Genomic DNA, 14,296 nt, shown 5'->3' on the forward strand with positions numbered 1-14,296 from the left:
ATTCAGTGTTTATCAGAATAAAATAATCGGAATGCTAAAATAATTTTGGAAAGAGACAATACATATTACGCTTTGGATACTACTAGTTTGGTTTAGGACTGTTCAATTGTGAGATACTATAAAGTCTTCCTTTTCCATGATTATGAAGACATTGATTCTATCTATAAGCTGAAGCTTTACTCCATTCTGGCACATGGCCACCTGTAATTGATCATTTTATTTTCCATTAGTTCTTGATCCTAAGTTAGGCAAGCTAAATGACTCTAGGCTCAAGCAGTGGTTAATGGTGAGAAGTGAATTATACCATATAGTGATCAATAGTATTATCAAACAATTCTTTGATTAAGACTATTATTTCAAGTATAAAGAAAGAGCTCATAGGAAAATTTGATTATGTTTGCAAACCATTAAGAGTTGTGCTTTTTCTTTGAGTAGAAATACACAAATAACTCAAGAGATAATTTGCTTATAGATGGTAGTATGGACAAAAGCCAGCAATTACTCTGAAGACTCCATGCAGAGTATGAGTAAGAAAGGCCAAATATGCAACCTATCTGCATGTTTCATGTGGTTCAACTACGATCAGGTAAGCTGAGGACTATGAGCTCCCTAAGAACAGGGTCTGTGCCTAGGTAGACAACAGTGCTAAGCGTAATTGAGGTTTGCTAAATGATATTACCTAACAATCGGGTTCACATCTTTACTTCTTGCTCTTTAGTAAGTTAATTTGTTAGATATTTACTGAGCAATTACCTTTAGTGTTGAGAATTAACAAGAACAAAATAGAAAAAAATCTTTGCTTTTTTGAAGCTGATTTTATAGGTACATGTAAAGGGAAGAAAGCAAACTAAATACTCTTCAGATAATGATACAAGATAGAAAAATAAGTACTACGTAAAATAAGAATGGTAGGGAAATGTGCCCAGGACAAGGAGTAGAAGGATGGAATTTAGCTGTTTTATATCAGAGAGGAACATTTTAATAAGGTACAAAGCAATGGGAGACTGAAGGACGGACTGCGATCAATGATAGAACATCTGAAGGAAAAGTGCAGGGCAGAGGGAATAGCAAGTGGAAAGGTCCTGAGGCAGGACCAAGGTTAGTATTTTAGAAGCAATTAAGAGTGTGTTGAAATAGAATGGGCAGGTGTCATGATATCTGAATATGAAATGTCTCTCACAGGCTTACATGCTGGATACCTGGTACTGAGCTGGTGGCACTACTTTGAGAATGTGTAGAAACTTTAGAACCTTGCTGAGGCTCACTGGAAGCCTGTGATTGAAAGTAATACCAGTCCCCTGGCTCCTTCCTATCTGCCTCCTCTCTGCCATAAGGAGTAGCTCTGCTCTACTACATGCTCCTACTGCCATGATGTTTTGCACACATGCATGGGGGCCAAGTGACCATGGATTTAAGTCTCTAAAACTTTCTTCGGTTGTTAATGTCAGCTATTTTTGTCAAGAGTAACAAAAGCTAACTAATAAAGCAGGAAAGTGGTCAGAGATTAGGTCCAGAACATAAGACATAAAGGATTTGTGGTTCTACTTTGTGTCCTATGTCACAAGGGCTTACAATCTGTCTCATAATCTAACTGCCTATGCCAGACAGAGTATGAAGATGCTGTCTTTAACAGTAACTTTTCCAATTTCAGATGAAAAAAGGGTTATCTTTCCAATTTCAAAATTTTATGCTGTCCTTGACGTTAAAAAGGAAATAAAATGAGAAACCCTTTTTTTTTTGGCCAGTCCTTGGGCTTGGTCTCGGGGCCTGAGCACTGTCCCTGGCTTCTTTTTGCTCAAGGCTAGCACTCTGGCACTTGAGCCACAGTGCCACTTCTGGCTGTTTACTATATATGTGGTGCTGGGGAATCAAACCCAGGGCTTCATGTATACAAGGCAAGCACTCTTGCCACTAGGCCATATTCCCAGCCCAGAGAAATCTTTTATTGTCTTACTTCTATAATTTGTCTAAAACCCTTCAATGAAATGTAAATGCCCTAAGATATGGCAAAATATTAAATCTTAAACCAAAGTAAAATTATTTTAAACTTCAATTTAGCTCAGAACTAAGGACTTGCTAACATCAAGCACTGACAGTTACCATGTGCTAAAATGAAAGTCTGAAAGAATTTTGATGCTTTTTAAAAATTACAATAGATTACCAGGCACCAGTGGCACATGGCAGTAATTTTAGCTACAGAGGGATTTAAGGATCATGGTTAGAGAGATTTAAGGATCATGGTTTGAAGCCAGCCCAATCATGACACTCTTATCTCCAATTGAACACCAAGAAAACTGGAAGTAGAGCTATGGCTCAAGTGGTAGAGCACTAATCTTGAGGAACAAAAACTTAGGGCCCTGGGTTCAAGCTCCAGCATTGGAACACACCCAAATATGTAATGTAACATCTAAATTATAATAGAAAATTTTGTGGTTTTTAACATAAAATCATCTAATCACTGAAAATGTATTTGTGTATAATATGAAAATAAACTTCATTAATTTTCAACCAAGTGTACCTAAATAATCTACAAAAGATGATCAGCATATGAAACTTCTTGGTCACATCCTGTTTTATGCACCTGTATGTATGGTGAGGGCACCACATAGTGTTACGGTGATACTGTGCATGCACCACTAGTTCACTGAACTCTCAGTTCTTAATGACTTAAATGCTCATTTAGAACTTCTATTTGACTCTTATTTAATAGTCTGAAATTCTAATAACTTCTCTACTTGGATGTGGTATTGGGGTTTGAGCTTAGGGATTCATATTTCCCAGGCAGCTTTTATTTCTTAAACATACTGATCATAGTCATATGGAAGCCTGTTTTTGCCTATATATATATTATTCGATATGTATATTTGATATATACACACACACACACATATATATATATATAATATAGGACTATTTCTAATGTATGTGTTTCCTCTTTGTTTTAGGTATTTGATCTTTTTTCTTCTTATTTGCCTGGTAATTTTTAAATGCAAAAGAAAACAGAGTGTTCTGGGTAAGGTGACACACACTGCTAATTTTAAGCACTTGGGGGAGGAGAGCAGAAGGGTCCAAGTTTGAGATCAACCTGGACTATAGTAAAATTTTGACTTAAGCAGCAAATACAAACAAACAACAACAAACCCTGCATAAATAACTACAGCAGTACTTGAGGATTTAAATGGTCTTTTCTACTCTTTGTATTCTTATTCTTAAGGCACAGCCTTTCAAGAGGGTTGGTCTTTTCACCCATTCCAGAGGGCTAGTTTTTTTTTTTGGCCAGTCCTGGGCCTTGGACTCAGGGCCTGAGCACTGTCCCTGGCTTCTTCCCGCTCAAGGCTAGCACTCTGCCACTTGAGCCACAGCGCCGCTTCTGGCCGTTTTCTGTATATGTGGTGCTGGGGAATCGAACCTAGGGCCTCGTGTATCCGAGGCAGGCACTCTTGCCACTAGGCTATATCCCCAGCCAGAGGGCTAGTTTTTAAATGAAAAATACATAATGTAGTCTTGGCATGTGGGCTACATATGAGATATTATCTTAAATGTTGCTACCATCACCAAAACAACCTTCCAAAAAAATAAAACAAAAAACAAACCCCAAACAGACATTGCATATAAGGTACTTAGAAATACCTTTAGAGTCTGGGTACTTTTTTCTCCTCTTTGTGAGAACTGAATTGCTTTGGATTCCCGTTTGTTTAGGACATATCCTTCTGATAATGTCACACAAAAATATGAGATAAAAAAAAAAACTTTCTGGGCTGGGAATATGGCCTAGTGGCAAGAGTGCTTGCCTCCTACACATGAAGCTCTTGGTTTGATTCCCCAGCACCACATATATGGAAAACGGCCAGAAGGGGCACTGTGGCTCAGGTGGCAGAGTGCTAGCCTTGAGCGGGAAGAAGCCAGGGACAGTGCTCAGGCCCTGAGTCCAAGGCCCAGGACTGGCCAAAAAAAAAAAAAAAATCTTTCCCTTTGGTAAGCCTTGAAATTCAATTTTTGTCCTTTTAGCTTTAGGGGACTACTAAATGCTGTTTGATTACCAGTGAAATTCTGACTATGCTTATAATAGACCAATATGTTATTTTAGGAGAAACTAATAATTTATAGTTTATTAATTTTTCCCCTTTATTTGGGCTGGAATTCTCACTCAGCTTTCTTGTTCACAGCTGGTGGTCAAACTCTAGGCTTTCTTGTTCACAGCAGGTGCTCTACCACTTGGGCCATGCCTTCAGTCCAGCATTTTTTTGGTTAATTTGACAGTTTCATAGATAGTTCTTCCTTGAGCTAGCTTTTAACCATAATCCTTTAATCTCAAACTCCTAAGTAGCTAGGACTGAGTAACTAGGATTACAGGTGTGAGCTACTGGTGCCTGTCTAATATTACTGTGTGTGTGTTTAAAAAATGGTAAGTCTATTTCTTGTAAGGATTAGAAACACACCTAGGTAGATCTTGTAGAGGTAGGGATATGTGGGTACAGTGCAAAGGCAATAGTGGATTTCTGGTTAATGTGACTATCACACATATCTTAACTCAAGTCCCACTAAAGTAATAGTAGGAGAAAATAACTAAGGTATAAATCTGTTTGGTTAAAAAGAACAGAAGATTCCCAGGTTCTGGATGGGTGGGTATACTGAGGGAGTAGGGGAGAGGGAACTAAAAACAGTATATTTACTGACACTCTATATATAGTGGCTAATCCAAAAGTTCAGGACTTCTCTAAATAGCTTAGAAGTTAGTATCTACTTGCATCTCCTTGAATTCTAGGAGATAAAAGGCTTTTTCTCTGAATAAAGGCTGTCTCCAAAATATAAGACAAAGTAGAGAAGAGGATCAAATATTATATGAAAGACTATATAGCTAATATTTGACCCTTATATAACTTTTTTCTTATTTTTTTTATTATCCTTTCTTTCTTCCTTCCTTTCCTTTTCTTCAAAAGACAGGTTGTCAGGAGGTTGCTCAGGCTATCTTGAAACTGGGTATGTAGTCCATAGTGGCCTCAAACTCACAGTCCTTTTGCATTAGACTCCCAAGTGGTGAGACTGCAAGGTGTGTCACCAAAAAACTTCCTTCCTCCTTTTTTAAAAATGAATGGAACAAAATGAATAAAAGCTAAGGCTCACCAGCTATGTAACAGATACTTTCAACATGAAAGACTGAGGAGAAAAAAACAAAACAAAACAAAAAACTTAAAAAGGAATTTCAGAGAAATTTGCAAAAAATTTCCAACTAGTTTCCTTAGAAAAAACACAAAATACAAGATCTACAAATCAGGAGTAGGTTACTATAAAAAGGAAAATTTAAAACAAAAAATAAAATAGATAACATGTGGAGGAGATTGTAATGTAGATAAAAATTAATCAAGTACACAAATTCAACCACCAGCAAGTGGGTATGAAATATGCCATTTATAACACTATATACTTAGGTCTCTGTTAAGTTTGCCTTTCTTTTCACTTATTTATTTATTTTGGGCCTTGAACTCAGAACCTGAGCACTGTCCCTGAGCGTTTTTGTTCAAGGCTGGCTCTTTACCACTAGAGCCACAGTTCCAGTTCCAGATTTTTGCTGTTAATTGGAGGTAAGAGTCTCACAGACTTTTGTACTGGGCTTGCTTCCAAACCATAATCATCAGACCTCAGCCTCCTGAGTAGCTAAGATTATAGGCATGAACTATTAGCAGACTTTAATGCGCTATTTGACTTGTTGACTTCTCTGCTTTCAAAACATATGTGCCTTGCTGGACATCACTGGCTCACACCTATAATCCTAGGTACTCAGGAGGCTGAGATCTCAGGATTGTGGTTCAAAGACAGCCTGGGCAGGAAAGGCCATGAAACTTATCTACAATTACCCATCATAAAGAGCTTGAAGTGGCACTGTGGCTCAAGTGATAGAGTACTATCCCTGAACAAAAACAGCTGAGGGACAGAGCCCAGGCCTCAGGGCAAAAAAAAAAAATCTGTCTATCACTATCTATTTCTCTATCTATCTATCTATCTATCTATCTATCTATCTATCTATCTACCTACCTATCTATCTATCTATCTACCTACCAACCTACCTACCTACCTACCTACCTACCTACCTATTCATCCATCCACACATATATGAATATAAAATGTCATATAAAAATAAAAGCAAATGTGTGTGTATGGGGGTGTCAGTCCTGGGGCTTTAACTCTGAGCCTGGATACTGTCCTTGGCATCCTTCTTGCTTAAGGCAAGCACTCTACCATTTGAGCCACAGCATCACTTCAGGCTTTTTTTGGTGGGTAATTGTGGATAAGTCTCATAGCCTTTCCTGCCCAGGCTGTCTTTGAACCACAATCCTGAGATCTCAGCCTCCAGAGTACCTAGGATTATAGGTGTGATCCACTGGCAACCCACTGTTCTTATCTTTTTTTGTTGGTGTTTTCTAGACACCAAATTAATTGTCCATATATCACTAAGTGCAACAGTAATAAAATTGATATATATAAAATGCCTTATGTACAGTATGTTTGGTGAGAACATATAGAGAACATTATTATATAATATTTTCTTAAGTTGTGTTGACTATAATAAAGTTGCTAGTCTAGCAAAAAGTAGCTGGGTATTTTATTTTATTTATTTATTTTTTCAAATTTTTATTATCAAACTGATGAACAGAGAGGTTACAGTTTCATACGTTAGGCATTGGATACATTTCTTGTACTGTTTGTTACCTTGTCCCTCATGCCCCCCTCCCTCCCCCCCTAGCTGGGTATTTTAGAATACAGCACAAAAGTGTTTTGTGTGGTATGTTTGAAGGAAGAAAACCTTGGAATTAATGTCATCATTAGAGAAAGTTACCTTCTCAGTTTTCCATTTAGATTATGACTCCTTCCAATTAGAACCTAGGGGCACTGTTCCATGTTCAACTTCCTGCCAGAAGCAATCCCCCTTCACCCCCAACATGTTCATCTGCAACCAGGAATGAACTTAGAAGTCCAGTGAAGAATAAACTTCTCTTTCTTACTCAATATTGGGCACTAACTATATGAAAGACCCTTTGGGACCATCATAATTACTTAACAAGAAATAAGAATTTAGTTAACTATAATGTAAGTAGTTTAAGTTAAAGGTCATAGAAGGGTCTCAAAGAAGAGAAATGGCATTTCTAGACTGTGCCATTTTGCGGAGTTGTCTTTGAAAGTCTAAGACTTCAAAGCCCAAAGATCTTGGAAGAAGGCTGAAGAGCCAAGCAGAAGAAAAGGTGCGAGCAGAGGGGTAGAACTCAACAGAGTTCAGGACACAGGAGTTAATCTGTATTGGCTAATGCACAGATTATTTAATAGGAGAGGGCTTTAGACAAAGAGGCTGTTATATCTAACAGAGAACTAAAGAGGAGCTGTGAAGATAATGCTGATGTGTTTAAATGAAATAAGGATTATATCCTGGCTAAACATTACAGTAAAATAAAGAAATGAACAATGGAACAACTTGACTTTAAAATTCCAGGTTACTCAGTAGGTTACTTAACCCCCTTATAAATTTGTTTCCTCAAATGCAATGATGAGGTTACAATTCAGCTGCTAAGATGTAAAATTTGGTTAGGAAACAACTACAATTGTTTAAGCACCTGAGTTATCAATAGTAATAGTAAGATCAGTACAGAATAAAATTTTTTTTTTTTTTTTTTTTTTTTTTTTTTTTTTTTTTTTTGGCCAGTCCTGGGCATTGGACTCATGGCCTGAGCACTGTCCCTGGCTTCTTCCCGCTCAAGGCTAGCACTCTGCCACTTGAGCCACAGCGACGCTTCTGGCCGTTTTCTGTATATGTGGTGCTGGGGAATCGAACCTAGGGCCTCGTGTATCCGAGGCAGGCACTCTTGCCACTAGGCTATATCCCCAGCCCCCAGAATAAAATTTTTAAATCAAAATCTTAAATAGAACAGATATTAAGAAACAGCTGTACTGCAGATAATTGTAAGACAAAAACATACTGAAATTCAGAGGCTACCTGTAGACGATCAACATGAACTTTGACTCCTCCAATCATGCCTTTTTTGAAGGCTGCCAGCATGTCTAATATGGGATTAAACCGGCTACCCCTAAAAATAAAGAAGATAAACAAAATGAGCGTATTAACTTGTGTTAATATGGGGAATTAATAGTCTAGTGCTAAGTATTTTATATATTCAAATAACTCTACTACACTACATGTGAAGAATAAAAAACTATACAAAGAGCCCCTGCTTCCAAAGAATTCATAGTGTTAATGGCTGTGAGATATAAGCACCTTACTCCTTCTTTAAAAAATCAACCTACCTTATATTGTCTTCCCGGATGAGAACAAGAAAAAGTGGGCGTCCATGCATTTTCCAATACTGTTTGATGAACTGCAGTGCATTCTATCAAAACAGAAGATATAGGGTAGAATGGCATAACATCTAAGCTGACTGGGAACTTAACCATGAGAGATAAAAAGCCAACAACACTTACATGTTAAGAGAATTCAAAGCCTAGATAATTCAGACTAAGAAAACCATGTTATTTTAATGTGTTTTTGAAAGTAATTACATTGCTCCAGTTTTAAGGCTTTTTGTCTTGTGAACAGGTACACTCTCTCTGAGACAGGAGAATTTCAAGTTGAAGCCAGGCTAGCTTGTTTATTAAAAAAGAAAAAAAGGATATACAGAAGAGAAAAGAATGATACTCGGAAGAAAAAAAATCATCTGAATGATATTATTCACAAGATTTAGAAGATTAAGTCTCATCATTTTACATTATATTATCATATTAAAGCACAGTAGGTCAAAGAGTTTGAAGTAAATCTGTTAAAAGTAAAGTAATGTGGATGGAGTGCTTTATGTGCTTAAATATCTACCTACTTATTACCATCATCACTATCCTATCACAGACTCAAGTTTTACTATATCCAGGTACTAATTTAATACTCAGAGCAGCCTTCTTCTTCATTCTTATGGATGAGAAAACAGCAGCATGTAAGACTTAATAATTTGCCCAAGAATATATAAAACTTGTAAGTGATGGAGTCAAAATTTTAAGAGAAAAAAACCAGCAACAAGAGCCTGCAGTTGAATAGGCCACAGTCAGAAACAGAGACAATTCCCCATGTTGCAGATGGTCCAGAGAAGCATCAGTAATCAGTTGATTTGCTTTTGTTTCCAAATGGGTAGAAAAAACCATAGAAACACAAGAAAACTGGCAAGTCAAGGAAGCTCAACTTTCACAGAAAATAACCAACAATAGAGCAGAAAAAAAAGGACCCAGAAGATAGTTCTCAAAATGTTTTAAAAATACTTGCAGATAAGTATGTTTAAAGAAAAGATAGAAAGTCTTTACAAGTTAATTTGTGACTGTGATGAGACTATCCAAAGGTTATTAGAGGATCCATAAGCAGAAAATTAAATGAATTTCAAAACAAGGAAAGGGAGACTAATTTAAAAATAGTCACTTGGCTAAAAGATACGAGAGAAGACACAGATAAACGAACCAAGGAACTGAAATCTATACAAGATTTAAAAGAAAGCCTCAATAAAGAGAAGTCATCAATAATTATCAATTAGAAGTCAGAGAAAAAAAGTAGAAAGTCTTCATAACAAAATAGATGACAGAAGACAGAGTCTCAGGAATCAAAGAGAGTAGATATTCTAGAGAAGAAGACGACAATATCCAGAACAAAGACAAGAAACAAGAAACCAGCTCACAAGAACTTCCGGGCTTAATGAATAGACCTAATTTAAGACTGATTGGTATTGCAGAAGAAGAAGAAAAGGAAACAAAAGGGATAGGAAACATTTATCAGAGGTCTAGCAGAGAACTTCCCAACATCCAAAACAATAGGCCCATTCAGATACAAGAAGCCATTAGAACTCCAAACAAACCAAACCAGACCAGAAAAGAACACCACACTCACACATTATAATCAGCACAGATCAATAGACCAAGGCAAGGATTCTTAAAGCTGTCAGAGAGAAAATATTAATTACTTATAAAGGAAAGCCAATCAGAGTAACTGCAGATTTCTCATCTGAGACCATGAAAGCAAGGAGAGCCTGGAATGATGTATGCCACACTTCAAAGGCAAACAACTACCAACCAAGAATATTGTTATAACCAAGGGACAAAAATTTTTTTCCATAATGAGGAAAAAATGAACCAATTTATCTCCACCAAACCAGCACTACAAAAAATACTTAAAGACGTTCTACATATAGAAAATCAAGAGGAACAGAATAGTGGTAGAGAAAAGGTCCCTTACCAGAGAACCAGATAATTATAGTAAGAAAGTATGAGGCACAGACCTTAAGAAAGTGGATAACATGGCAAGAATTACCAAACACTTCTCAGTCCTAAATCTCAATATTAATAGACTCAACTCTCCAAATAAATGATATAGGTTGACTAGTTTGACCAAAAAGCAACATCTATCCCTCTGTTGTCTTCAAGAGATACAACTTGCCCCCAAAACAAACATATTCTAAAAGTGAAAGGCTGAAATAAAATCTTTCAAGAAAATGCTCCTCCCCCAAACAGGCTGGAGTAGCAATACTAATATCAGATAAAATAGATTTCAAATTAAAATTAGTGAGAAGAGACAAAGAAGGACATTACATACTAATAAGGGGATCTGTAATCCAGGAGGATATAACCATTCTGATATTCATACACCAAATGCTGCACCTAACTTCACCAAACCAATACTACTTACCCTAAAACCACATTGATTGTTGATGATTTCAACACATGACTTTTACCTCTGGAAAGATCATGCCAGCAAAAACTCAACAGAAAAACCTCAGGCTTAAATAACTACATTGACCATCTAGACTATATAGACATCTACAGAATATTTCACCCAGAAGCATCATAATATACATTCTTCACAGCAGATCATAGAAGATTCTCCAAAATAGAAATTTTAGGTCACAAAGCAAATCTGTCCAAATTCAGAAAAAATTAAGATTATTCTTTACCTCCTGTCAGAACACAATGGAATAAAATTAGAGATCAACACCAAAAGCCATAACAGAATATTCTCTAACTCAAGGAAACTGAACAACACAGTATTAAATTATCAGTGGGTCATTGAGGAGATCAGAATGGAAATTCAAACATTTATGGAATTTATGAAATAATGAAATTCTGTTTCTTCCAGATTTTACAATTTGTTATCACAAAGGTTTGCAAAGTATTCTCTTGTAATGTTCTGAATCTTGCTTGTTTTCTGTCATGGTACTATAATTTTTGTCTCTAATTTCATTTCTTTGGGTGTGTTCTCTTCTTTAAGACTGGATGACTAGGATTGTATCAAACTGAAGAGTTTCTGCCCAGCAGAGCACATATCTAGCAAGATAGACAGCCCATAGAATGCAAAAAGATCTTTAGTAGCTATGCTTCAGACAAGGGCTTTATATCTAAAATATACTTAGAGCTCAAAAAAATTACTCCCCCCCCCAAAGAATCCTAAAAGAAACAACCCAATTAGTAAATGGGCTACAGACTTAAAGACAGATTTCTCAGAAGAAGTATGAATGGCCAACAGACAAAGAGATATCCAATATACCTTGCCATAAAAGAAATTCAAATCAATACAGCATTGTAATTCTAGGTCATCCTAGTTAGAATGGTCATTACCAACAATAACAGCTGTTGGAGGGGATGTGGCTAAAAGGGAACTACGTTGTTGGTAGTATTTGTAACCTTATTCAACCACTGTGGAAAGCAGTGTGGAGGTTCCTCAAATGAATAAACACAGAGGTTCTCTATGATTCCAAAATTCCATTCCTAGGTGTTTACCCAACTGGCCACTAACCAGGCCACATTAAGATACCCACACAATAATGTTCACTGAAGCATTTAAAAAAAAAATTTTTTTTTTGGCCAGTCCTGAGGCTTATTTAGACTCAGGGCCTGAGCACTGTCCCTGGCTTCCTTTTGCTCAAGGCTAGCACTCTGCCACTTGAGCCACAGCGCCCCTTCTGGCCGTTTTCTGTATATGTGGTGCTGGGGAATCGAACCCAGGGCTTCATGTATACGAGGCGAGCACTCTTGCCACTAGGCCATATTCCCAGCCCCCGTACTGCAGCATTTTTTACCATAGCCAAGATATGGAATCAACACAGATCCGCCTCTGTGGATGAATGGATCAAGAAAACGTAGTACATACACACAATGAAATTTTATGCTTCTTCCAGAAAGAATGATATCGCCCCATTTGTAAGGAAATGAAAAGATTTGTAAAAAATTATATTATGTGAAGTAAGCCAGGCCCAAAGAAAACACAGGTTACAGTTACCCTCATTTGCAGTGAATAGAATGGGCCTATAAATCAACAAGTAAACTCAATGGATGGTTTAAAAAAAAAATTACACTTGGGATATGACAGTCCAGACATTCACAATGAGATCAAAGGAAATATTCTTAGGAAAGGAACACAAAGGCTCAATAGCTATTAGCATATAATTTGCATACAAAGTGATGCTTAGGTAAATGAACTCCAAGAAATGGAAACAAGAGGTTTTTTATTTTACTTTTTTTTTTTTTTTTTTTTTTTTTTGCCAGTCCTGGAGCTTGGCACTGTCCCTGGCTTCCTTTTGCTCAAGGCTAGCACTCTGCCACTTGAGCCACAGCGCCACTTCTGGCCATTTTCTATATATGTGGTGCTGGGGAATCGAACCCAGGATTTCACATGTATGAGGCAAGCACTCTTGCCGCTAGGCCACATTCCCAGCCCTTTTATTTTACTTTTTTGTGATTATTTGTAATTGTTTTGTTTTTGCTCTTCCTCTTTTGTCACTCTTTGGTTTCTGTACTTTTTGTCTTATATGTAAATTTATCTGTTTGGGGGAGCATAAGAGGAAGCACAGAAATAGTGGGACAAATTGAACTAATTCAGTAGTGATATTCATCTAGACACTATGTTCAAAATGAATCTGTTCAACTTGGAGAGGGGAAAGGGTTTGAGAGGGGAAAAAACAGTCAGAAAATGAGGGAAGAGGTGACATTGTTAAAAAAGAAATGTATTCAGTATATGACCTATTTAACTGTAACCCCTCTATATATCACTTTTTTAATTTTTACTTATTTATTTATTTTTGTCAGTGTGGGCCTGGGTGCCATCCCTGAGCTTTTCAGCTCAGGTCTAGTGCTCTACCACTTGAGCCACAGTGCCACTTCTGGGTTTCTGGTGGTTAATTGGAGTTAAGAGTTTCATGGACTTTCCTGCCTATCTGGCTTTGAACTACGATCCTCAGATCTCAGCCTCCTGAGTAGCTAGGATGACAGGCATGAGCCACCAGCACCTGCAGTACATCAACTTTACAATAAAGTAAAGATTTTGAGAGATATAATCTAGCTCCAAGTTTCATACTCTAGATCATTATTTTATGGTCCTATGCTGTACAAGTAGAACAGGGAGTAGAGATTTCAACTCCTAGAGTCAAGTGTTAGGTGAGGTCTTACTGGACATTTTCATTTTTTAATGTTTACTGTTGCTTGAAGTCAGAACTTAGTGTTCTACCACTTGAATCATACTCAGTCCTTCTTGCTTAGCTTTCAAACAGGTGTCACTAACTTTTTGCTCAGATTGGCCTTGAACCATAAACCTTCAAATCTCTACCTCCTAAGTAGCTGGGACTGTAAGTGTGCAGTACCATGCCTAGCCTTGGACATTCTTTATGAAGAAAATTATTCTAATTCAACTTTTGTTAAAAAAAGTCTTTCATATAAACCTAGTTTTCAATAGTTAGCCTTTTTACTTCACTTCTAGAAAAATTTAACTAGCAGTGTAATAACTTTACCTAAAACAGATTTTTATCTTTCATTTGTATGCTGCCAGTTAGCAAAACTCTGTAAAGATGTTTGTTTTACTTTCATATCTTACCCTGTGTATCCCTGTGTCACAGACATGCAGGAGTATTTGATTTAACAACATATGATACAAATCTATGGTAATAAAGTCATCCTATTTCAGTCAAAATGTGTTCTGAAGCTACCTTTATGTCATCTATCAGTAGTAAAACATCTTGAGACATGTAGAAATCACTTAGGTCAAAGATGATAGGGTAACAAACCACAGTCTTTCCTAGAATGCGATAAATCTGTGAAGGAAAACAAAAAAAACAAATAAATATAAAACATATGTAAAGGCAAAGGAACATTATTATGTCTCAACTAAATTAAAACAGATGTTAATTATGAATAGGCAAATGAAATCTATGATATTAATTTTAATGTTTCTTGCTTAATCAGTATGCTGTTAAAATATAATTTCTAATAAAATGGAAAAAGTCTGTACAAAAATTGT

At 36.7% G+C, this 14,296-nt stretch overlaps 1 protein-coding gene across 7 annotated transcripts in view; it reads right to left on the minus strand.

Moving 5' to 3' along the window:
• Phkb (phosphorylase kinase regulatory subunit beta) overlaps positions 1 to 14,296 on the minus strand; it is a 204,216-nt gene that overhangs the window by 28,795 nt on the left and 161,125 nt on the right. For all 7 annotated transcript variants that reach the window (XM_048355673.1, XM_048355671.1, XM_048355674.1 and 4 more), the window contains 3 exons: positions 13,986 to 14,090; positions 8,293 to 8,375; positions 7,985 to 8,075 (listed from right to left, as the gene is read on the minus strand). In XM_048355673.1, coding sequence (XP_048211630.1) covers positions 7,985 to 8,075; positions 8,293 to 8,375; positions 13,986 to 14,090 — 279 coding nt within the window. The remainder of the gene's footprint in view (positions 1 to 7,984; positions 8,076 to 8,292; positions 8,376 to 13,985; positions 14,091 to 14,296) is intronic.

Source organism: Perognathus longimembris, chromosome 10, assembly GCF_023159225.1.
Source record: "Perognathus longimembris pacificus isolate PPM17 chromosome 10, ASM2315922v1, whole genome shotgun sequence".
NCBI classification, from domain to species: Eukaryota; Metazoa; Chordata; class Mammalia; order Rodentia; family Heteromyidae; genus Perognathus; species Perognathus longimembris.